This window comes from Mustela erminea, chromosome 11, assembly GCF_009829155.1.
Source record: "Mustela erminea isolate mMusErm1 chromosome 11, mMusErm1.Pri, whole genome shotgun sequence".
NCBI classification, from domain to species: Eukaryota; Metazoa; Chordata; class Mammalia; order Carnivora; family Mustelidae; genus Mustela; species Mustela erminea.
Window position 1 is genome coordinate 93,484,872 of NC_045624.1, and position 23,260 is coordinate 93,508,131.

Consider the following 23,260-nt stretch of genomic DNA (forward strand, 5'->3'; position numbering starts at 1 on the left):
TGGCTTCTGAGATGCCCCAGACACAAGGTCCTGTCCTAGACTGTGGGAGGTCCTGGCTTAGAAGTCCCCAAGGTAGGGTTCCTGGGGTCTGGGATGCCCACGCCTAGCAGGGACACAGCCAACAGCTGGGACAGTGTCTGTCCCAGTGTGTGCTCAGTGATAGCCCTGCCCAGGGGGGTGGCCTTGAGACCCACAAGCTTCTCCAATAGTCAGTTGGCCCAGTGGCCATTCCCCCCCACAAGGCAAGGAGCACCCTTGGCGACTCAAGGAGACTTAGGGGAGGGGGATTGGTGGGAGGAGGAGACCTCAGCTGTGGGACGTAAAGGGCACGGTTTCCGCTCTGACCGTGGACTCCACCGCCAGGGGGTTCACAGGCTAGGGCCCAGGGGAAATGCAGTCTTGCTGCCCCACCAGATTGGGCTCCTAGGCCTTCTCCTCCAGTTCAGGACCCCTCAGGGGTCATCAGAGGACGTGGGGGTGACATTTGCCAGGTTGCTGGCCGCTATGCGGACGTCCACCCAAAGACACAACAAGTCTCACAGACACAGATACCCTTTATTGCAGGGCGCACGGGTGTCGGGCGTGGGGCTGGCCTGGAGGGCTGCCTGGGTGCGGCATGCCAGGTCAGCCACTCGGCCAGAGGAGCGTGAAGGCACCACGGCTGCAGCGGAAGTCCGGCTCTGGCTGCTCCGGCTTGGGCTCCACTGAGACGAGGCGACGGGCCCCGCGCTGGCTCAGAGGGATGCAGTCGGAGACACGGACCTCCAGGGCCCTTCCCTTTCTGAAGCGGGGGCGGGTGGGCAGGGAGGGAGACCGGTCAGCGGGCAGGGCAGACGGTCTGGGGCACCGAGAGCCAGAGCGGGAGGGCAGTCAGGAGCCGGGTGGGGGGGCGACCAGGGGTGGAACGAGGTGTCAGGGGCGGGACAGAAGGGCGGCCAGGGGGCGGGGCAGGGGCGGGGCCCGACTCACCCCTGGCAGTGCGCGGCCAGCACGCCCACCAGCTCCCCCACGCGGTTGTCCAGCGGCGGCCGGCAGCGGTGCAGACACACCACCAGGTCGTCCTGGCCGCGCGCGTGCAGCACCACCAGCTGGTCCCGGCCGCTGGTCACGCTCAGCCCGGTCACCTGCGCGGCGCGCCCGGGGCTGGGGTCAGGGGAGCGGCAGGCCCTCCTCCTCGCCCCCAGCAGTCTCCCGGAGTCTGCCGCCCGCCCTGTCCAGGCCCCCTTCCTCCCTCTCCAGCTCCACCCACAAACGGGCCGGCCGAGGCCCTGCTCCGGAGAACGAGCTCCGGATGGAGTGTTCGCGGTCCGTGCCGCTAATCCGGCACCACCGCCCTCCGGGGGCTCCCGAGTTCCCGCGGACGTGCAGGTGCTGCCGGGGCGCTGAGCCTTCTGCTTCCCTCCCACCACGTCTAGAGGGCACACAGGCGTGGCCGGCGCCCCAGACAGGCCCCCACTCGGTTCCGGGGACCCCAGGGAGAGACCGCTGCTCACGGCAACAGGTCCCACGGTCGGGCGGGAGCCCCACCACCACCACGCCGCCACGGATGTGGGTAAGAGGGGCCCGTGGCTCGGCACCCTGTCCGCCCTGAGCAGCAGAAAGGCCCGGCATCCTGAGCTGATGCTGGGTTCTAGGAAGCTGGGGCATTCTCAGGTAGGTGCCAGTGGAGACGCCCATCCCCCCCTCCCGGGCTCACCGCTTCCAGGGGCATGGCCCGCATCACCCGGTACTGGCGGCCCGGGTCCAGCTTGTAGACGTGTCGGTCAGTGAGCAGAAGCGCCCGGTCCCGGCTCTTGTTGAAGCGGTTCACCTGCGGGACAGGCATGTTCAGGCTCACCTGGCCAGCCTCCTCTCCCTGGACCCCTTTTCTCACGGACTGGGTTGGATCTGACCACTTCTGAAACCTCTGCTCTGGGCCTGGGCTGGGGCTGTCGCTCCTTGCCCAGCCGCAGGCCTCACCTTCCGGACATGACTGGAGAACAGCACAGCCCCAAAGCTGTCCTTCTCACGGAGTGCCTTCAGTCGCTCTGCGAACAGGCCGGAGGCTGTGGGGTTGTCCGTGGCCTGAGGACAGATGGGAGCTGCTTGGCCACGCTGGACCGACAGGAAGTCTGATAAATGGGCACTGCTGTCCCTCACCTTGCGAGCCGAACCGAGTCAGGCCTTGTGCCAGCCTCCCTGGCTCATCTGAGGGCCCTGTGCCCACATCCCTGCAGCTCTAGCTTCTGGTCATGCCTGAGCCCGCCATAGCTGCCCACCAAAGCAGAAGCTGAGAAGGCAGCGTCCCGGGGTCCAGGGAAGCCCTTCAGCCCCTGAGCCTTCATCCCCCGTAGAATGGAGCCAGGGGCACGGCTCACTGTGCCTGTGTGAGGGCCAGGGGAACTAGGGCATGGGTGCAGGTTGTGGAGGGGGTTGGGGGGCACCTCTACCTGACACACATGGAGAAGAGGGAGGGGCAGAGGGGCATGGCCCACAGGCTGGACAGCCAGGCAGGCCCAGGGAGAGGACGTCTGGGATGGACACCAGTAAGGTCCCAGCCCTGAGCCCCTCCTTGGTGCCCAGACTTCATGGCCCCAATACTCACAGAGGACAAGTAGTCCCTGACCCAGGCCCGACGGCAGCCCCAGTCCTGCCGTAGCTCCTGTAGGACTGTCATGGCCGCCACCTTGGCCTTGATCTGGGCCATGTCTGAAGGTGGGATGTTCTTCACCAGCTGCCGGGCCCGCCACCTAGAGGGAACCGGGTGGTCAGATGGACCTCGTGCAGCCCTAGCTTCCCCACCCCTGTCCTGCTTCCCTCACATCCATGCCCTTCTCTTGCTTCCGCTCCCCCAGCGGAGAAGGCCAAGCCTCTCTGCCTGGCCCTGGCTGTCGGGGTGTCCCCTTCCCCGGCTGGGTAGGAGGTGGCCCCGCCCACTCTGTGCCGCTCCTCCTGGAGAACTACTGGCCTTCAAAGTGCTGCTTAGACGCACTGTCCCCCCAGGGCCTGGTCCCAGCCAGCCACCCTCCCCTGCGGGCCTCCAGCAAGGAGCTGGCAGGGCTCTGCCCTGACTGTGGGGTGTGGGGACCCAGTTACTAGGCACTGCCTCCTGTTTTCCTGTTTATGAATGGGGCTTGTGGGATGCAGGCGGCTGCGTGCAGGTAGCGGGTCGAATGGGGAGAAGCGGAGGGGCGGTGGCTGGGGCCCGCACCTGCAGAACAGCGCCTGGCAGGTGTCCTGGAAGGGCTGCAGCACCGCGGGGGGCGGCGGCCAGATGAGGTCCCGGCCGTAGAGCGGGGGCTGCCTCGCCGCCTGGAACCGCCGCTGCAGCTCTGCCAGATGAGCGCGCACCTTGTGCCTCCGGAACCAGCGCATGATGGTGTAGACCGCCCGCAGTCGCCGACAACGCTGCCTGGCCAGCGTGCCACGCCAGGCCTGGGGGCCAGCCGGGCTTTCCGTCAGTCTCGGCCAGGCCCCGCCTCCCCGCCTGTTTCCCTCCCTCCCCACCCCTGCGGACCGCCCACCTCCCCCACCCTGGGAGGGGGGCGCGGGGCCAGGCTGATCTGCCCATGACTCCTGGGAGCCACCTCCACCTGGCTGCAGGGTGGCTTCCCAGGTGGGCACAGAGCCCTGCTGCGGTCTCTGCCTAACTCCTGGGAGAGCGGCTCTCCCCATTCCATGTCCTTCTGCCTGGCACCCCCAGACGGGGGCAATTCCCCCTCACCCGGGACAGCTGCCAACTGTCCACCTGGAATCCACGCTGGCCCAGGTCTGACCTCCAACTCGTAGAGGCCCCAGACATAGAGGGGTACCCCAATAATACAACCATTAAAACCCAGACTGGAAACCCTACGGCAGGGAGCCCAGGGGACCCACAGATGAAAGCAGATGTAAGGAACCTGACTCAGACCGGGGACAGGATGGCAGTGCGGTCGGTCCTAGAAATGGTGGGGCCGCGAAGACCCAGCGTGAGTGTCCCAAGTCCTACTTCTGTGACCATGGCATGGTGTCGTGTCACAGCTAAATGCGGGGTCACCACGGGTAATAGTGGGACACTGCGGAAATTCGAATATGGACTGCATATTGTTCAGATATGTAGACTGTTTAGTCGGTGTTAGGGTTCTCGTCTGCTGACCTCAGCATGGTCAGAAAAAGGAACGTAGTTGTCCTTGAGACGTGTGCTGAAATACGGAGTGGCCTCATTACTGGTATGGTTCAGGAGATCATATAAATATACCTATACATGGGTGTGGGGACAGACACATGGACACACAGACCTGGGGTGGGGGAGCGCACCACGGTAGCAACCCGGGTGGATGGTAAGTCATCACAGGCATCTCTGACTTTTCAGTCGGTTTGAAACATTGAAAATAAAAAGAGATGGAGGAATTCCTGTCCTTTGCTTACTAAAATGGCTCTAAACACAATGATTTGACAGGGCGCCTGTGGGGCTCGGTCGGTCAAGTGTCCGACTCTTGATTTCGGCTCAGGTCACGATCTCAGGGTCCTGAGAGCGAGCCCCTGAGTCCGTGTTCAGCGGAGAATCCGCTTGGTGTTTTCTCTCCCTCTCCTCAGCCCAGCCCCAGCTCACATGCTCGAGGCCTCTAAGATGAATAAATAAGTCTTTAAAGACATGTTTTGCTGAAAAATAACTGGGATGGGCTGCAGGTGTCTGACTCAAACCACACACTGGTCAGGGCAGCACAGCTGATGCTGGGAGTAGGAGGGGGAAGTTGGTGCTCTGTTCTGCATGCTTTTCTCTAGGTCTGAGATCTTTCTGAGACAAGAAAAGAAGGGAAGAAAAAAGGAAGGGGGCGCCTGGGGAGCTCAGGTGGTGTCGGCTCAGGTTCTGATCTTAGGGGTGTGGGATCAAGCCCAGCATTGGGCTCCTTGCTCAGCGGGGAGCCTGTTTCTCCCTCTCCCTCTGTCACTCCCCCTGCTTACCCACACACACTCCCTGTCTCAAACAAATAAATACAATCTTAAAAAAAAAAAAAAAAGGCTCAGTTGGTTAAGCATCTGCCTTCAGTTCAGGTCATGATCTCAGGGTCCTGGGATGGAGCCCTGCATTAGGCTCTCTGCTCAGCAGGCAGTCTGCTTCTCTCTCCCTCTCCCTCTGCTCTTTCTCAAGTAAACAAAATCTTAAAAAAGAAAAAGGAAGAAAGGGAGAAAGAAAGAAAAGTAAAGGAGGGAAGCCACATTGCTGAAAATCGTATTTTGAACACCTGGATCCACCTGGGCCTGAAGCTGGTGACCACAGGACTGAGGTAAACTAACCACATCCACACTTTTTGCTTAAGTCAATTTCGGTCCTGGTCAATCTCCTGGTAGAGGGGATTCCTGTGGGCCCCGCCAGTGTGTGCACAACTTCCCCACTCCAGGTGGCGCACACCCATTCCTCCCATCCCCCCACCCAGTGCACACCCCCCTCTCTCCCTCCCCTCCAGGTATATAGATAGCTCTCCCTCTACACCCTCTACACCCTCTCCCTCTACACCCCTCCCCCTCTATCCTCCATTTTAAGTAGGCTTCCAGCCAGGCCCCACCTTCTGCAGCAGCAGCACAATGATGGGGATAAGGCGAGCACGGCTCTGCTCCAGCATGACCAAAGTCTGAGGCGAGCGGATGAAGAGCTTGGTGTGGCCAAAGGCCACGTCCCCTTGCAGCCCGTGCTGCTCCAGGAGGGCACTCACAGCTGCCTTGTCAGAGCCCAGCAGGTGATTGGGCCACGTGTACTCACAGGTCATCTTGTACCTGTCACCACAGGACAGGGCAGTGGGCACCGAGCTCTGGGGAGAGGTGGGGAGCTGCCCCAATCGGATCCCATCCCACACACCAAGCTCATGCCACCCCCACGTGCCACTCACCCTAGCACCTGCCCACCCCATCCCATGTCACACAGGGGTCCTCGCTGTCTGTGTCGTGTGCGTCTGCAGCTGAGAAGCACTGGCTGGGTTTGGGACCCTCTGGCCTCCCCGTCTGACTCCTCATGGGACTCTGGCCCATGAGAGACACACATGGGCAGGGAGATGCAGCTCTGGGGTAGCAGGGAGTCCTACCTGAGCAGGAATCGGGGGTAGGGCTGGCGGGAAGCGAAGCCCGCCCTCCGGACCCGCACATTCTCCAGCAGCCCCAGGTACGCAACCTGATGGCGACAGTGGTCCTCGTCCAGCCTGGAAGCCACCTTGTCCTCATTGGGCTTGATGCAGCGGACATAGAAAGGCTCCTGCCACAACAAAGGACACTCAGAGCCACCAGCATCAGCTTCCGTGGCCACAGGGCAGGTGTGCAGCTGTCCCCCCGCCTGCCGGCTGCCCAGGGAAGAGGCTCTTGCAGGGGGAGGGGGGCGGAGGGGCCGGGTCAGGACGTGGTAGGGCAGCCCGGAGCCGTGTGGACCTGCAGGGGCCAGGCTGTGTCTCTGGATGTTCTGTGGTTAAGCGGGCTCTGGTGTCCCCCTGCTGCCCCCTCTGCCTTCCAGCCTGTGAGCCCCGCCCAAGAGGCAGGGAGGAGCTGGGCAGGCTGGTTCAAACTTCACGGTTACTCCAGCTTCAGCCTGACCCAGGACATCTGAATTGCAAGGTGCTGGGTTCCCCCTGGCTGGACTGGGGGTGGGGGAGCAGCCGACAGGAAGTGACCACCTTCCCCGTGATGTGCAGGGCGGTGGGCGCCCAGGACGCCGGCCAGGCACAGCCGAGAGGCCCTGCGCAGATGGGGGTGGGGGACGGTACCTTGGAAGCCAGGTTTTCCACCAGAGCCACCATGGAGTTCTTGAAGAGCGTGCCCGCGGTCAGGGGACGCTTGGTCACCTCTGTGATGTCCTGCTGCCCATCCGGCCACATAGCCCTCAGGGTGGGGTCTGAGCTGTGGACACAGGTCACATCGCCAGGCACCCTCTGGAGGGCAGCCCTTGCCCCAGCTCTGCCACTGGTGAGCCTTGTGGCCTCAGGGTCAAACCTCAGGCTGTCAGCCCACCGGGCAGGTGTCAGACCTGAGTGTGCGAAGGCCTTTCCAGCCTCGGGCCCCCACGCACCTGTTGTACATCAGCCGCTTAAAGTCTTGGAAAAGGTGGTCTCTGTTCTTGTCGATGAAGCCCTCCACTGAGTACCTGGGGGGCCGGGGCTGGTGAGGGGCGGGGGCCTCTGACAGTCCCCAGGAAGCCCCTCCCCCACCCCTGTTTTTCTGGGTCAGCCTCCCTGCCTCCCTCCCTCCCCTCCCACACCAGCTTTCTGAGCATGTTCGACTCCCGCCCTCAGAGCTGCCTCTCTGGGAGCAGGAGTTGGTGCTTGTGCCCACTGCACTGGACCCTGGCTCTCGCACATTCGTGCTACGTGACCTGGGACCAGGGACTTAACCCGTCTGTGCCCCAGTATACACCACAGGCCCAGATCAGTGCCTACTGAGTTTCGGGAACTCCTGCGGCAGGGGACTGCTTCGATTGTGCGGCACTGAGAACCTCGGGGTCCTTGTCTTGCCCTTTGATGACAAAAGGCAAGAAAGCTCGGTGCCAAAATCTTGCCACACCTGCAGCTCCTGTGCAGACTCAGGACACGGGGTCTGACCTCTGGGTGCACTGTCCTCTCTATTTGTCCTTGTGAAGGACACATGAGTCACGTGTGTACGCTGTGAGTCACCTCAAGTCCCATTCGGGAGGAGGGGAGCACAGGAAAATTAACAGTAATGTCACAGAGATTTCTGGAGGACTCCTGAGGATGTGCCCCAAGCATGGGCAGCTCCTGGCTGGGGGGCTTGCTGGGAATGCAGTCCGTGGTCTGCCTGTTCCCTACCCCCCAGCTAACCCGCGCTGCCGTAACAGTGTGCCCCTCACTGAGGCACTCCCCAAAGTGGAGCCTAGATATGGGCATTGTTTTAAAGCTTCCAGAAGCTTCTATGATGCATCCAGAGGCCAGAGCTCTGATCTTAAAAGCTCCATTTCACGCTTTCCACTTGTGAATCTGGTGTCAGGCACATCTTCAGCTGCTAAAAAGTGGGGAGGGCCTTACGTGACGTCCCCCGCATAGTGCTTGATCCGGAAGTCTCGGCCAAACTCCATGGTCTTGTCTGTGGGGCAGAGCTGGGGGATGGGGGGCAGGCCAGGGTCAAGGCACAGGGCGGGGGTCTGTGCAGCGGACAGTGCTGGAGAGGAGGCTGGGCCCCGCCAAGGTGGGCAGCACTATGCCTGGGCCGGGGGGGGGGTGCGGGGACCAGCGCGGGTACCAGGCTGCGGGCAAGGGCCGGGGCAGGGGAGCACCTGGCGGCTGGTGTAGTGGGGGTGGTGGCGGTGGTGCGTGTCCAGGCTCTGCAGGAAGATGCGGTCAGTGATAGTGCCCGCGGCGCTGCAGGCCTCGTCCAGCACGGCCAGCACGCCCCGGTGGGGCCGCTCTACCAGCTCCACGATGGTGGCATTGTTGAAGTAGTCTACCTGCGCGGGGGGCACATGGCGGCTCCCAGTCTGCCCGCGCATCGCCCCACAGCCCTGGCGCCCCGGCCCGTGAGGCCCCACTGGTGCTCACGGTCTGCCAGGTGATGCCCTCGCGCTGGTACTCCTCCTGCTCCTGCTTTAGGATGAGCTGGATGAAGAGCTGCTGCAGCTTCTCATTGCAGTAGTTGATGCACAGCTGCTCGAAGCTGCGGGCGGCACCGGGCACAGTCATGTCCTGCCCACAGGGCCCGGTGCCGGGGCAGGCCCCTCCCTGAGAGCCCCACCATGGGGGTGGTCCTCCCGCTGTGGCCCCAGCTCTGACAGGCATGCTCCACAGTGGATTTGGTGGTCATGGCCAGGGTACGTGAGTCCCCAGTTTGCCTTCGAGGGCACTGCTGGACAGGGGGCACAGCTGGAGCAGGCATGGGGCCTGAGCCCGGGGCTGGGGACAGGCCGGGACAGCTGCTGGAGGTCCTGCTCCCCAGCCCAGCAGAGCTCTGTGGGACCAAGGTGGCCCTAGGGTTTGGGGTCAGAGCCAGACATGTGGTGGCCAGGCTCCCCACCTGTTGACAGGGAACACCTCAAAACCGTAGATATCCAGCACACCGATGACCGTGTCCTTGCCGTCTCGCCGGGGGTCCCGGTCCCGGGTTTCCATGACACTGTTGATCCGGCTCACCACCCATTCAAACAGCCGCTGGTACACTGCCTGGGGGGAGGCCAGGAGCCAGCTCCTTCGGGCTGTCTCAGTCCTTGCCTCCTCCAGGAAGGCCCCCTGAGTGTCCCCGTCTCGCTCCCCACAGCTTGCCCCCAAGAGGACCTTGGCACAGGCGTCCCGGGCGTAGCTGGCCTCAGCCGCAGTGTGGCCCTTCTCAATGAGCTCCCTGCCTCCAGAGGCCACCGTGCGAGAGAGCAGGCAGCGCAGCACCAACTCCCGGGGCGTGGCCGTCAGCTCAGCCACGTGGTCTACCAGCTGCTCCTCAGCCACCTCCAGGTGCCCCTGCTCCAGCCCGGCCTCCTCCGTCTCTACGAACTCGATGTTCCCCTGGGGATGGGGAGCCAGGACAGTCAGGCTCCAGGTCCCAGCAGAGCTTGCCTGCACAGCTCTCCTGGGGGAGAAGGAAGGAATGGCAGGGCTGGGGGTGTGGCGGGGCCTGGCTTCTGCCCTGGTCGTGGGAACGGCCCTGGGAGCATAGCAGAGTCTTCTCTAAGGCTTCCTGCCCAGAACGTCAGGTCCGTGGTCCCACGGCTGCCACCTGCAGCCGCAAGACACTCCCTGCGCTCAGGCCACCTGGCAGCGAAGGGAGGCTCAGCGGTGGTGGAACCATCCAGCCGTCCAGACCGCCTTCGGGAGAGGCGTCACAGCACAGCGGCACTACAGAGCTCTCAGCTCTGGGCCGGGCCTCCGGGAGCCCCCCCACGCATTCAGCCTCCCCGGGGGTGGGATGGGCCAGTCGCATGACTGGGCCCATGGAGCTCAGTCTCCCTCTCCAGGGGCCATGGCCCTGCAGCCCCGGCCAGGCTCACCAGGTGCAGTACGGCCGCCAGGATCCGGTGCACAGATCGCACTTCCTCAGAACTGAAGCCGATCACCCGCATGGCCTCCATCACGGCCAGGTAGTGGCTCCTCTCGTCGCTCTCCAAGGCCTGCAAGACAAGGGGCTCAGCACTCGAGGGCCACGCTGGGCCTCCGAGCCCTCCCAGGGAGTGCCTGTTAAATCGGGGCCCAGCAGTCCGGCTGAGCGCCCGCGGAGCCCTGCCCCCACTCACGTTGAGCCCTGCGCCCTGCCGGGTGAAGTTGTACACCGCGGGGTTCCTCTGCAAGTGCAGGTTCCGCAGCTCTGCGTCCTCACAGCCCCGAAGCACCTGGGAGCCCACACACCCCTGCCTCAGGCCCTCAGAACTGCAAACACCCCGCCCAAATGAGCCGGAGGACCCACCTACAGACAGACCGAGAGGATCCGTCCCAAGTCCCAGCAGACCGCATCTCACCCAGCATAGACACCACCCTGCTGGTGTCCCGGGACAGTCCCCTCCAGTGAGGGCGGGGCACTGGCGGTGTCACAGCAGGGAGGAGCAGGGAGGGGAAAGGGACTGAGGGCAGGGCAATCGATCAGAAGGGCTTCGCAGGCAGCCTCACACAGCTGCTTTGGCTCACCTGGTAGAAGGCATGGAAGTTCCGTTCGCCCACGTGCTGCTTAAGGACTCGAGACTGTGGAGGGAGGGGCAGCTGGGACCTTGCCTGGGTTGCAACGCCACCCAGGGGAGCCACCCAGCCCCTGGCGCAGTGCTGGCAGAGGGGCTCAGGCAGGCCTGGCACGGAGGAGCCCCACCTACAAGCCTGGGACCTCAGAGAAAGTGCCCCCGCCCCACCACTGGGGATCCAGGCCTGGAAGGGCCAGCGCGTGAGGCCTGTGGCTGCAGGGCCCACCTTCTCCAGCAGATAGCTGTGGATGTGCCCCCCGATGGGGTCCCCTTTAAAATCGAAGTTGATGTCCATGTACTTGCCAAAGCGGCTGGAATTGTGGTTGCGGTTGGTGCGCGCGTTGCCAAAGGCCTCCAGCACACACGTGGACTTGAGCAGCACGTCCTTGACCCTGTGCGGGGCAGAGGGGCCCGGGCGGTAGGGCACAGGCCTCCTCCAGGGACTTTCCCTGCCCAGCATCCCTGCCCCAGGCCTCCCAGGGCACAGGCTGGGGACTGGCTGGGAAGGCCACCTGCCTGGGCTGTGCAGGGGTGTGGCAAGACCGGTGGCTCCGCTCCTGGGTGTGCTGCCGCCTGCAGGGAGCAGCTGGAGCCGCACACTCTGTCCTCTGTCTCCTCCGCAGGGTGGGCAGCCACCAGCCTCGCGTGCCCCCCCAACCCCACCTTGCCCCTCCCGACAGGAAGAGCCAGGGCGCTCACACAGGAAGCTGTGCCCACGGAGGCCCCACTGGTAACAGCTGGCAGTCCAGGCCCTTCCTGACCATCATGCCGGCTTCTCCCCTCTGTGGGATCTCCCAGAAGGGTCACAGTCCCCGTCTGTTGGCCCTGTGCACCTTGCCTCTTCCCTGTTCCTTGTGGCGGCACCCACCCTCACCCGTGGTACCCGGCCTTGCCTCTGCTGGGTGGACGGGTTCTGGGCGGGTCACCAGCAGAGGAGCCCTGTGAACTTGGCCGGAGGCATGCTGACTTAGATCTCTCTCCTCTCCAGGCCTGAGGCCCAGGGCCGGCCCTGCGCCAGCCCTGCCCGCTCTCACCTGTCCACCTCGGCCCTTTGGCTGGGGTTGGTCACGGCCGCAATGTACTGCATGATGTGCTTGCTGGCCTCTGTCTTCCCTGCCCCGCTCTCCCCTGCCGGACAGATGGGTGGATGGATGGTCAGACAGAAAGGGTGGCCCACGCTCCACTTGACCAAGCCCCTGGACGCCCCCTCCCAGGTGGGGTCGTGCAAGGCAGCCGGGCCTAGGCCCATACCTGAGATAACAATGCAGGTGTCCCTGGAGCGGCGCTTCATCGCCCTGTAGGCGGCGTTGGCCACGGCGTAGAGGTGCGGCGGCCGCTCATAGAGCTCGCGGCCTTGGTACTTGGCGATGGCCTCAGGCCCGTACAGGGGCAGCTCCTGGTAGGGGTTCACTGACACCAGCACCTCGCCGATGTAGGTGTAGATGCGGCCCTTCTCGAACCTGGCACAGGCGGGCCGAGCCTCAGCGCTCAGGGATGTGGGGAACACCCCAGGTGCTGGGGCGCTGGGCCCCTGTTGGGAGTCTGGGGGGGCCCTGGCCCAGCGCAGGACTGAGAGTGGGAAGGAGTGTGGGTTGACCTGACACTTCCCAGTGCCATCTTGCCGGAATCCTACCCCCAATGCAGGGTAGTGCTGGGGCCCACGCTGCTCCCTGGGTGGTGGTCAGGCCCCACCTGGGTGGGGGGGAGACCTGTTGGAGCAGGAATCTCCAGCACCTGATTTTTGAAGGGACAGGTAGAGCCGAGGGCTGGAGGTGGAGGAGAGAAAGGGCTGGAGGCCAAGGGAGGGGCCTCCAGCTATTTCCTGTCTTGGGGCCTGGGTGGGGACCCAGAGGCAGCAGGGAACCCCGCCTGGCCCCACCCAGGTGGCTGGGACCAGGCGGGGCACAGGGAGGGGGCCTGGGGATGCAGGGGCTGTCCTCCCCCAGCACATCCTCCTACTTCTCCACCCTTCCTTTCGGGAGCTCTGGCTCCTGGACCTGGGTCTGTCCATCTCTTGACCTCTCTGCCCTGGAAGTTACGCCCGCCAGCCCGCTCAGCGCCCCCTTTGTCTGGGACCCGCCCTTCCCTGGTGGCTTGTGGTCCGTCCCCTGTCAGGGGTTCCTCTTCCTCTGCCACTGCCTCGGACGAGGGAGTTCCCCCAGCTCCCCTCCACACCCTCTCTCATCTGCCCCGGGCCTGCCCCCCTGCATGCCGCCAGGGCTCAGTACTCCATTGTTAAAAAGGACATGGTCATGCCTGTCTCACAAGCTAGTGTAGAAGAACGATGTGAAATTACGCTTAGCTTCCCCCCGCCATACAAAATAGCCCATTTCCTGTCCTCTGCCTTCAACAATGTGTGCTCAAGGGGCCCCATCCCCTAACCCTGTGCTCCCGCTGGCTGTCCGGGATAAAGCCACCCTGCTGTCCAGCTCCTGGTGGCCATCCCATCTCACCATCCCCTGGCTCCTCCAGGGCAACCAGTCCCCATGTTACTTGTACCAGCCACGCCCTGGGGCACCCCATGCACCCCCAAGTGTCATCTCAGCTTGTCCAGCTCCACCCCGGGACAGCGCCTGACCCCTTCCCTTAGAGCCCACAGGGCACAGCATGACCCCCAGTGGCAGACGGACAGTGCACCCCAGTCAGCGGGGCTGGCTCCTGCCTTTCCCTGTCGGGCAGGAGGAGCAGAAGGCACCCAGGCCATGATGGGGGCAGGGATCTGGGAAGCCCGCTGCAGCACTGGCTGGCCGCCCTGGCCTTGGGAGGTGGGTCCGGCCCCACCAGGGCCCTCTGCTGTCACCCACACAGTGGTGCGGTGGGTGTGTGTACTGTGTGAGGCCCCACCTCAGGCTCCCACCCTGGGCTGATGGAGACCGGGGAGCCTGGGGGCTGGGGTAAGGGAGCCTGAGCCCTTCGTCTACCTGAGTTTTAGGTTCTCCATGAAGTCCTCCATGGTCACTTGGTCCAAAAGCACAAAGTCGGGTTTGCCGCACTCAGGGCCCTCCTCGTCCATCCTGCCAGCAGGAGCCCCCCAGGCGGGGTTGCCCCAACCTTCCTCTGCAGAACTGTGGAGGGGAGGGTGCTCTGAGCAGGCTCAGCCCTCCCAGCCGCCTCCCCAGCCGTGTGGTGAAGTAGGAAGTGGGTTCTGGTCCCAGGGAGGGGCTGCCCTCCAGGCTTGCCGCTCGCTCCCTCCGGAGGGGCTCTGACCCTGGCTTCCTGGTTCCCGCACCCTGAGGGCGGGCGCGCCTGAGAGTCCAGGTGCCCGGTGCACTGGCGGGCTCCTACTGGCCTCCCCGGTAAGTTTGGAGCCTCTATGGTCTCCACACCAGCCCCTGACCCCAACCAGGCGCGTCACCTGTCCCAGCTACCAAACCTCTGTTAACAGCCAGAGCTCCGAACTAGGGGCAACGTGGGCTTGCTACCTTGTATCTGATAAAAAGTGGGCCTTTGGGGCGGGGCCTCGGGTAACTTCAACGTGTGCAAGACCATACCAGGATGTAAATGACAAAACCACCCTCCCATCACTGTCACACTGCACCGCAGGGCTGGCGGTCTGGTTCCGCAGACAGATTTGGAGTTGGCTGCAGCCCCAGGCCTCTGGATGTCACCCGGAAAGCCACCCCTGACGTCCCCCAACCTGTCCCACTCCGCTCTCATGGCCCCATTAGAAGCCGCAGACTGGCTGGCTCAGATTTGTCCCCAGCCAGCCTCCTTGACCCCATGCACCCTCCAAGCAGGCATTTCTCTCTCAACACTCCTGGGGAGGAGAAAGTATTTGGCAAAAGTGAGTCATCCACATGCTGCCTTGGGGAACCCGCATTCAAGAGCCAGCGTGATTGTCTTTCTTTTTTTTAAAGATTTTATTTATTTATTCGACAGAGATCACAAGTAGGCAGAGAGGCAGGGAAGCAGGCTCCCCGCTGAGCAGAGCGCCCAATGCGGGGTTCGATCCCAGGACCCTGGGATAACGACCTGAGCCAAAGGCAGAGGCTTAACCCATTGAGCCACCTTGTCTTACAGATACACACTGTAAGACAAGGACGTGCTTACTCCAAAGCCTGATGGTCTGGGCTTGCACCCCATCCTCTGGGCGGGGGGCTGTTGGCCTGACCATTCCCTCAAGATGTAGTCATCATCCCAGCTCCGGGAATCCCCTCTGCGGCTGGTGCTTTTGAAGGGCTTTTCCACACCAGCACTTCAGAACATCTGGTCCCGGGGTTTTACTTCCCCAGCCTCCCAGCCAATGGGGTCCCTCAGCCCCCGGCTTCAATGGAGAGGAACAACTCCGCCTGTGCGGTGAAACCTCAGCTTGATATAGTTTGCACGGCACTGGATGGCTTCTGGTTTTTTTCTGGTAGAAACATCCAGACCTTCTGAGGTTCGGGATTTGGCCCCTGGGCGGAGCTTGGCTTAAGGCATGGCCACCCTGTGATCTGGACCCTAAATGCAGTCTGCACGCTCAGGATTCAGGCCCATGCCTTTGTCCAGAGGCTGAGGCGACACGGCATGTCTTCTCTTCCTGTCTCCTGTCCTCTTGGGACAAACCCCTTGGGAGGATCTCTGCTGGAGGACTGAGGAGGGCAGAGGACTGCCCCTGCTGATGCCACTGGTTTGCTGGAGATGCCAAGCTCCCTCCAGTTCCCCGGCTCCCTGAAGATGCAGGTCCACTGCATCTCAGGACATGTGGAACTACAGGCTGCTGCATGAAAGGGCCCCACCAGGCACCGTGGAGGCCACCTCCCCCTCTTCCCATCAAGCAGGTGTATGTGTCAAGGGTGCCAGGACATCAGGAATACACCGAATGTAGAAGTGTCTGGCTATGTGTGGGCGTGTTACTTCTCAAACCACGCCAACCATGTGCACGCCCATGGCCGAGATGAGCCTCGCTCCCAGGTCCGACCCACACTGGGGCCAAGGACAAGAGGCAGACGAGCCTGCCAAGACAGCAGAACCCATCCAGGATCCCCAGGGCAAGTGCCCAGTGGCAGGTGCCGGTAGCCAATCACCCACTCAGCACTTCGCGAAGACTGGGCGGAAGGAGTTTGGCTACCACTCCCTTCATGGGCAGGGCGCCCGCTCCTCGTATCGAGCACATGGAAAGGACACAAGCCAGCCGCATCACCCGCTGAGAAGGCTTTATTAACCGCCCCTCTGCCGCACACAAGATGCACAGCAAGGATCTTCGTTTTGGAACCAGACAGTGCGGCACCCAAACCTGGGGGCAAAGAAACGTCCGTCGGATGTGCACATCAGGCCCCGAGCCGCCCACTCCCCAGCCTGGGCCCGACCCAGAAACGCCCCCTCACCTCCCTGCATGGGAGCCAGAGAGGAACATACCTGCTTAGAGAGACGGGTGCACGAGCGACCTTGTGGGGCATGTCCGTGCGCAGGCCACACCCCAGGGTCCACTTCCTCAGACACGAGGCAGCGGCACATGCGGACAGCGTGAAGGCCGGCTGTGAACACGAGTGACCTGAGCACACAGCCAGGGACTAAATGCTGGTTGCACTGAGAGGTGGAAGGGGACTGAACCCGGAACCCCTCCTGACCCTACAGTGGGCGGAGGTCTCTGTGATGGCACATGGCAGCAGCCTGACCTTCCCAGGCCAATACCCCACTGACCCAGCAGGGTCCTGGGGAAACGGTGGCAGGTTGGCTGCACCACAGAACCGCGGCTGCAGGAGTCCAGATACGAGACCACCGCTGGCCAAAACCAGTGCTGTGAGCTTGAAGCCAGTGAACCCTTCTGGGCCTCAATCGCCTGACTCAGGAGATGGGACGGGCTTGTGGAAATGAACGGACACAGGCGTCCAGAGCATACTTACTGCCGCAGATCCCAGATCAGCCCCGCCGACACGGACCAGGCCACCTCCTGGCGCTCTCCACTGGGACCTGGGCACTCCAGCCGCTGGAGCAGTGGGGAAGGGCAGACGCCACGTGTCCTGTGCTGGGACAGGGACCCAGAGCAGAGCCTGCTGGGGTGGGGGTGCTGCCAGTCAGAAGCAGTGGTGGGTCTGACATCACCCCTGGCCCTCTGCCCCCCCCCCCGCTAGCAAGGTAGCCCCCCAGTTGCAGGGATGCTGACAGGACACATGAGGCTCACTGATTAGACACAAAGACCCCCGATTCTTCCCACGGGGCAACACAGGGGGCAGCCAGCGCATGCGGTGGCCGCGGGGGACAGGCAGGCCAGACCTCTCCCAGCAGAGAGCAGGCCCGCTCTGGAGGGAGGCACTACCTGGTCCACACTGAGGCCATCTGCTGCTCCAGCATCCTTGAGAAGAGGGCTGGGGTTCAGCCAGCGCCCTGCTCCCAGGACCACAGACCCAGGAGCCTCAGGGACTGGCTTCCCAGTGCCACCGGCAGGCTGCGATGTTCAGTGTCTGCACCTGGACGGGAGAGGCAGACCGCAAGTTGGCCAGAAGCCTCCACGTCTGAGGGAGATGTGATGTGACCCGCCACCCAGAGGAGCCCCCGAGCTTCTCCGCCCTGCCAGGAGCGTCCCGGCCCATCCCCCACGGGTAACACTCGTTCCCACCCAGGCAGATTCCCAAGGTAATCTCCCGCCACCTACGCTTCCCACGCCCTTCCGGATGCCCGGCTCCCTCCCGGGCTGGCATCTGGGAAGGTGGCCTGGGGCGGCCGGCAGGGCGACCCTGCGCCCCTGTTCTGCACTGGACCCGAGACCACCTCACGGTGGTGCTCAAAGGTCTGAATTGGGCGGAGAATGAAGGTTGAAGAGTGGACTCGGCAGGGGTGCTCGCTCGCTCTCCGGAGGACCCCCCGCCGCAGCCCTGCAAGAAACCGAACTCAACCACCAACGCAGCTTCCTGCGACTGCAAGCGGCAGGAGGCCCGGCCCGGACGCACGCCTGTCTGAAATTTCTATAACCTCGCTCTGGACGGAGCAGGGCAAGGCCTCAAACCGTTTCAGGATGCTCTGGCAAGCGCTGCAGGAATGCACAGGGTCACCGCAGACCCAAGCACGCTGGAGGCTTGCGGCGCAGGATCCGGGCTCTGTGCGCTCCTTCGGGGGGTGGCGGAGGGCGCGCGGGCGGAGGGCACGGGGTCCGGACGCCAGCTCGCTGACTGGGGCAGCGCGGGACGGGACCCCCGGTCGGGGAGCGTTAGCGAGAGGACCGGAAGGGAGCAGCGGCCTTCCGCGGGGCTCCGGCGACCCCGACACCCCGGGACAGAAACCCCTCAAGTCGCAAGCCCACGGGGCACCCGCACGCCCAGCATTACCCAGAGCGGCCTCTTCCCGCAGTCCTCTCGGCGTGGAGGCCGCCGCTCCGCTTGCACTCTGCAGCCGCAGGCCGGGCGGGTTCAAGGGCCTCCCGCGACAGCCGGGGGCCGGGCACCTCCGCGAGAGGGGACAGCGGTCCGCCCACGCCGCGCTCGGCAGCCGCGCGACCCCATCCCCTCGCCGCCGGCCCGCACCCCGGCCGGACCTCACCCGGCTTCAGTCGGGAGCGCTGGCCGCCTGCATACACCGGCGGCCTCGGATGGCCTCGGATGTCCGCGGCCCCCTGAAGTTGGCCGCTGCTGGAAACACATGGCGCCGGCTCGTACACCCGCGCGCTGCGTCATCGCGCAGCCGCCGGAAGCCGGAAGCAGTGACGTCAGGCGAGGCGCGGGGCGCGGGTACGGCCGCGGGCCGAAGTCCTTTAACGGCTGTGGCGGGCCGGGGTTGAGAGCGGGATGCCGCGTCCTCCGGGTTCACATCGAGGCGCACGTCGCCCGGGCCTCCAATGCTCTGCCCTCTGCGGACCAGTGCGCGTCCCGGGAGGCCCCGCTGTCGCCCGGTGTCCCGAAGACTTAAGGGCCCCCTGCCCGCCGTGGGGCTGGGTCCGCCGAGCCACGCAGGACGGCGAGGTCGCGCTCTGCCCTCGCATCTCTTCAGCGGGTTGCCCGGGATGCGCGCCACTTTCTGGTTTAATGAAAGTATCTTCTCTTCTGCCTCTGTGGAGAGGTCCTCTGTGTTGGGAGGAGATTTGGGTCTTAACTCGATCCCCACCCCCACCTCCACCCGCCGAGGAGGGCGCCAGGGAAGGTGCGGGTTGTTGGAGACAGAGCGAAGCGTGGTAGGGGGGCAGGTGTTCTCCGAGAGGGGTGGCAAGGGCTGCACACGCCAGACTCTTGAACATCAGACTGGGAAGGCGAGGACTTGCTCTGTAGGTAAAGAAGCCGAGCAGTGCTTGAAGCTTGTTTTGCTCCTGCTAAATTCATCCATGCATCCTAATATACAAATCCCATAATGTATTTTACTAAATCTGTCGAGACCCGGCAGGAATATTCCTTCCGGATTGCTACCAGGAGAATAACGTTCAGCCAGAGGTTACCTAGGACTAGTTAGGCGCCAGGACTTGGAGCAGGTTGTTTGCCTTCCAACTCTCTGTCATGACATGAAGAGAACCGGGAAGGCACATGGTCGTGGATATAGAGGAGCAGGGTGTAGCTGTGACGGTCTACATGTGTGACCCAAAAGTTGGGCTCCCTGAGGACTGAAAGAGAAAAGCTTGTTTTCTAAAATGGTGATAAAATTCATTGGAGACTGTTAGATGCTCCATGGAACCCCCCCCCCGCAAGTAATAAGGGAGCCAAAATATTAAAAACCACATAATCAAAGCTCAGTTGCATAGTACAGGGAGGCTGCATGAGACTGACAGAGACCGACCTCTCAGCAGTTCTCAACCACCAGGCTGTCGGAAAGAACTTTCTCCAGATCCACATCTCAAAAGAATAACTCCCATTATTCTTCCAAGTCAACTGGGATGTCTGCCTGAAGAGAATATTAGCAGTTTGGCTCTGGAAGGATACACAGAGAATTAGAGCCAAGGAGACGCCAAAGTACAGCTCACGGGGTCTCCCACAGGAGGCTACAGAGCGTGGTTGTGCTTCTGGGGTTTGGTTGGTCATCATGTACAGGGCCTGAAACTCGAAGTTAAAAAGTCATTGAGAATTCACCAGAAGTGATTGAAGAAATTCTTTTCTTCACTAAGCAAGCCAACTGGTTGGATTTACCATGGGCACAGTGTGGTATGAAGTACTGCATGGCATGTGTCAAGAACAACCCAGAGACATCTAGTTAGTTATCTGCTGTTTTGTTCTCACGAGTGGGATAGTGGATGGGTGAGAGGGACAAGAAAGAAAACACTGAAGTCTTCCCAGCCTTGGGAACAGGGAAAAGATTAACTAAAACCAAACAGCAACAACCCCACACCAATTAATGGGAATCTGGCCAGGATGTGAGTCTGGGAAAACCATCTTTGAGCGGCCAGTTGAAGATAAATCTTCAGTTGTTCAGGGCTTTCTTGAAAACTCCAGTCTAGTGGGAAGGCATCTGTCTGAGACCTTGTCTGGGTAACCTCAGTGCCCTCCCATCTTAGTCTCACGTGCCTATCATTTGTCTTGCTAGAGCTTCTTGGATGCAAAGAGGAATCCCACACAGTCTCTAAAGGACGAGTAGAGGAAATGGCATATCATGGCTAACTCTAGCGTCAGGACATGCAAAGAAAGTGCTCTGGGGCTGAAGGAGGGAAGAATTGTATCCAGAGATTTAGTGGAAGAGGTGATACTTGAGCTGGGTGCGAAAAAACCCAACAGCTAGGTCCAACAGGGACAAACCAGGCATCCAACAAAGTGGTTTATTAACCTGCTGTAAAGAGAGAACCCTAGAAAAATCTGGGTTCTGTCTCATTGTGAGAGTAGAAAGAAAATTTTGTAAGCTTTGGGATTGCACTGAATACTTTTTAAAGATTAAAAAAAAAGATTTTATTTGTCAGAGCACAATCAGGGGAAACAGCAGGCAGAGAGAGAAGTAGGCTTCTCAATGAGCAGGGAGCCTGATGCGGGACTTGATCCCAGCACCTGGGATCATGACCCAAGCTGAAGGCAGTCGGTGAACCAACTGAGCCAGCCAGGCATCCCTGAATAACTTTTTAAAAGATTATTTTATTTATTTATTTTAAAAAGATTTTATTTATTCATTTGACAGACAGATCGCAAGTAGGCAGAGAGGCAGGCAGAGAGAGGGGAAGAGAAGCAGGTTCCCCCCTGAGAAGAGAGCCTGATGTGGGGCTTGATCCCCTGGGATCAAGACCTGAGCCAAAGGTAGAGGCTTTAACCCACTGAGTCACCCAGGTGCACCAGAGATTATTTTATTTTTAAAAAACATTTGTCAGAGTGCACAAGGAGGCAGGGGTGGTGTGTGGCAGGCAGAGCGAGAAGCAGGCTCCCCACTGAACGAGGAGTCCATTGTGGGACTTGATCCTAGGACCCTGGGAAGCCCAGGAGGCCAGCTGCTGGAATTCAGACCACTGTATCTAGTGATGGCCTGGGAAGCTGCACAGCACCCCGGCACAATCCACTAGATGGATGTGCCAGCACTCGGTCGATGCCCACTTTTGTTCCGCCTCAGCCCCATAGCCCCCATCAGGGCACCCCTGAATCCCCCTTTTTCCGCCACGAAGTCTCTCCCCCACTGCCTGCCTTTGGGCCTCGGCCCGTCCAAGGGATGCACTGTCTCCATTAGAGCAGCCTCTGCACAAATAGCCTTTGCTTATTCTCATTTGGTTGGTGCTCATTATTCTCCCAACCGATAGTATGGGGGGCGCAGAGAATTTCCGGGCTGGCGAGCACGTGGAGGTGCTGGTTGAGCAGCACACCTCGAGGGGCCCGGAAGCTCCATGTGCCCTTCCCTACACCTTGCCCTTGGCATCTCTTTCATCTGGATGTTTCCCTGTACCCTTTATCATGTCCTTTTAGGATGACTGGTGATCAGTGGGTAGACGCTTCTCCTGAGTTCTGTGAGCACTCTAGCAGGCTCATTGAACCCGAGGGAGGATCTTGGGAACCCCGATTCATAGCCAGTTAGTCAGAAGCACAGGTAACAGCTTGGACTTGCTGTTGGCATCTGAAGTGTGTGTGTGGGTTCTTGTGGGACCGAGCCCTCAACCTGTGGGATCCGATGCCATATCTGGGTAGATGGTGCCAGAGTGAGTTCAAGTGTGGGACACCCAGCTGATGTCACAGAATTGCTTGTTGTGGGGAAAGCCCTCACACATCTGAGTGCTGAGGGCAGGGCGCCTGGGTGGCTCAGTTGTTTAAGCCTCTGTCTTCGGCTCAGGTCATGATCTCAGGGTTGTGAGATCGAGTCCTGCAACGGGCTCCTTGCTCTGCAGGAAGCCTGCTTCTCCCTCTCCCTACTACTCCCCCTGTTGTGCCCTCTCCCTCTGTCAAATGAGTAAGAAAGAATCCCCCCCCACCCCGCAAAAAAAGAAGGGTTGAGAGCACTTCTTTTGAGTTGAGATGGAGGAGGAGAGTGGGTTTTTCCCAAAACACAAGCTAATAGGAGTAGTGTTCTTGGCTGCATCGCCACCTGAGTGGGAGACCGGGATGGTCAGGCCTCTGTGCAGCGGTGGGAGACTAGGTATCAGACGCACTGCCCCGTCTTGCGTTTGAAGGAGCAGAGAAGGTCCAGTGGAAGGTTTCACCTGCAGCCGCTTTATGTGCCAAAGGGGCTGGAATTCTTTGGGGCTGCTTGAGACTATCAACTAGGGTCCAATCAGGAGACAGAAACAGGGTACAGGAAAGGTTTAATATAAAGAATCGTTAAGTATCATAGGGGATGAGGGTCACAAGGGATTGCCTAATAAAAGAAAAGAAAATCCTGAAGATACGAGAAGCAGCTGCCATTCTGAAGGCTGAGAGAACTCTCCCAGGGAGGAAACCCCGTCACCCTCAGGGCTGAGATCCAGCTTCGTGGGAGAGAGCCTCGCCAGCTAACGGAGCCCACCGAAGGTGGAGAAGCGCCCGCAGGACTTGCTGGGCGTCCCTCTAGAGTGCAGGGAAAGCTGCTCAGGGCGCGCGGCCTTGCGGACGTGAGGAAGGCGCTCGCCGGAGGTGGAAGGAGCTGGAAGGAGCTGGGCTCGATGCGGGGAGGCGGGCGCCGAGGAGGCCTCTGACTCTGCAGGTGCCCGCCCAGGACCTCCCGGAGCCAGGCCGCAAAGCCCTTTCCTGCCGCGCCGCCTCCCAGCGGCCCCGTTGGCTCAGCGCTGCGGTGCCGGGTGAGCGCTCAGAGGGCCGGGCTCCGCCGGGCGGAGCAGGAGCGAGTGCGCCGGGAGCCGGAGGTCACACGCTGCGCCCCGCCGGAGGACGGAAGCCGAGACGAGGACCGGTCCGCCGTCCAGCGGCCCGCAGGCTCTTACTGGCAGCGCGGCTGGTGGCGACACCGTGGCCAGTGGCCGCGGACTCCTGCCTGCAGCTGGCGGGCAGCCCTGCGGCCCGCCCGGACTCCGCTGTGAAGGGGCGGTTGTCCCAGGCGCTGCTGAGGGGCCACGTGTGTTCGGGCAGAGCCCAGGCGCCGTTGTGCCCGCACCTCCGCCGTCCTCGGAGTCGGAGTGACGGGCGCTGGCGCGGGCAGGTCTCAGAAGGGGCCTCACTGGGGCCCCGGAACCGCCGGGCAAACCGAGAGACAGAAAGGAGGGGGCTTTGCCCCCGCAGGCCCTGCCCCGCCTGCTGGCCACGCCCAACGCCCTGTCTTCCCGTTGGCCACGCCCCCTCCCCAGCCGGTCCTCCCAGTCCTGCGGCCCCGTCCCTCCCCGCCCGGCCCTCTACTCCCCACCGGCCCCGCCCCATCGCGTAGGCTCCGCCTCCT

At 62.0% G+C, this 23,260-nt stretch overlaps 1 protein-coding gene, 1 long non-coding RNA gene and 1 other non-coding gene across 14 annotated transcripts; all 3 read right to left on the reverse strand.

Annotated features, from left to right (window-relative positions):
• Positions 1 to 536: 536 nt before the first annotated feature.
• MYO1G (myosin IG) lies at positions 537 to 14,107 on the reverse strand. Of its 10 annotated transcripts, none has more exons than XM_032304794.1 (23): positions 14,026 to 14,107; positions 13,525 to 13,660; positions 11,855 to 12,063; positions 11,638 to 11,731; positions 10,830 to 10,995; positions 10,557 to 10,610; positions 10,169 to 10,264; positions 9,926 to 10,045; positions 9,219 to 9,443; positions 8,962 to 9,107; positions 8,490 to 8,604; positions 8,228 to 8,398; positions 7,980 to 8,050; positions 7,010 to 7,084; positions 6,708 to 6,840; positions 6,039 to 6,205; positions 5,526 to 5,733; positions 3,191 to 3,414; positions 2,585 to 2,729; positions 1,960 to 2,064; positions 1,697 to 1,810; positions 970 to 1,124; positions 537 to 781 (listed from the first exon to the last, which is right to left on the reverse strand). In XM_032304794.1, the coding sequence occupies exons 1-23, from the start codon at positions 14,090 to 14,092 to the stop codon at positions 625 to 627; spliced, it is 3,153 nt and encodes a 1,050-aa protein (XP_032160685.1). In that variant the 5' UTR covers positions 14,093 to 14,107; the 3' UTR covers positions 537 to 624. The 10 variants fall into 10 exon arrangements, 7 of the variants coding, with proteins under 7 accessions (XP_032160685.1, XP_032160687.1, XP_032160686.1 ...); XM_032304796.1 differs by lacking the exon at positions 14,026 to 14,107 and adding an exon at positions 13,959 to 13,977; XM_032304795.1 differs by lacking the exon at positions 14,026 to 14,107 and having other exon boundaries at positions 13,525 to 13,906.
• Positions 14,108 to 15,721: 1,614 nt separating this feature from the next.
• LOC116569208 lies at positions 15,722 to 18,212 on the reverse strand. 3 transcript variants are annotated; one of them, XR_004276924.1, is made up of 5 exons: positions 17,848 to 18,212; positions 16,842 to 16,992; positions 16,429 to 16,578; positions 15,941 to 16,059; positions 15,722 to 15,818 (listed from the first exon to the last, which is right to left on the reverse strand). It is a non-coding gene; the product is annotated as an uncharacterized LOC116569208 (long non-coding RNA). The 3 variants fall into 3 exon arrangements; XR_004276925.1 differs by having other exon boundaries at positions 16,429 to 16,575; positions 16,842 to 18,212; XR_004276923.1 differs by having other exon boundaries at positions 16,842 to 18,211.
• On the reverse strand, positions 17,473 to 17,604 carry LOC116569768. The gene has a single exon (XR_004277191.1). It is a non-coding gene; the product is annotated as a small nucleolar RNA SNORA9 (small nucleolar RNA).
• Positions 18,213 to 23,260: the final 5,048 nt, after the last annotated feature.

What these genes read in the sequence shown, in the direction of transcription:
- MYO1G (XM_032304794.1), bottom strand. Translation starts at nt 14,092, where the DNA reads ATGGTCTTGCACACGTTGAAGTTACCCGAGGCCCCGCCCCAAAGGCCC. An exon ending in TACCCCCGATTCCTGCTCAG is followed by an intron (nt 5,734 to 6,038) that starts GTAGGACTCCCT and finishes CTGTGGTGACAG; the next exon opens with GTACAAGATGACCTGTGAGT. An exon ending in CTGGCCGCGCACTGCCAGGG is followed by an intron (nt 782 to 969) that starts GTGAGTCGGGCC and finishes CCCCCGCTTCAG; the next exon opens with AAAGGGAAGGGCCCTGGAGG.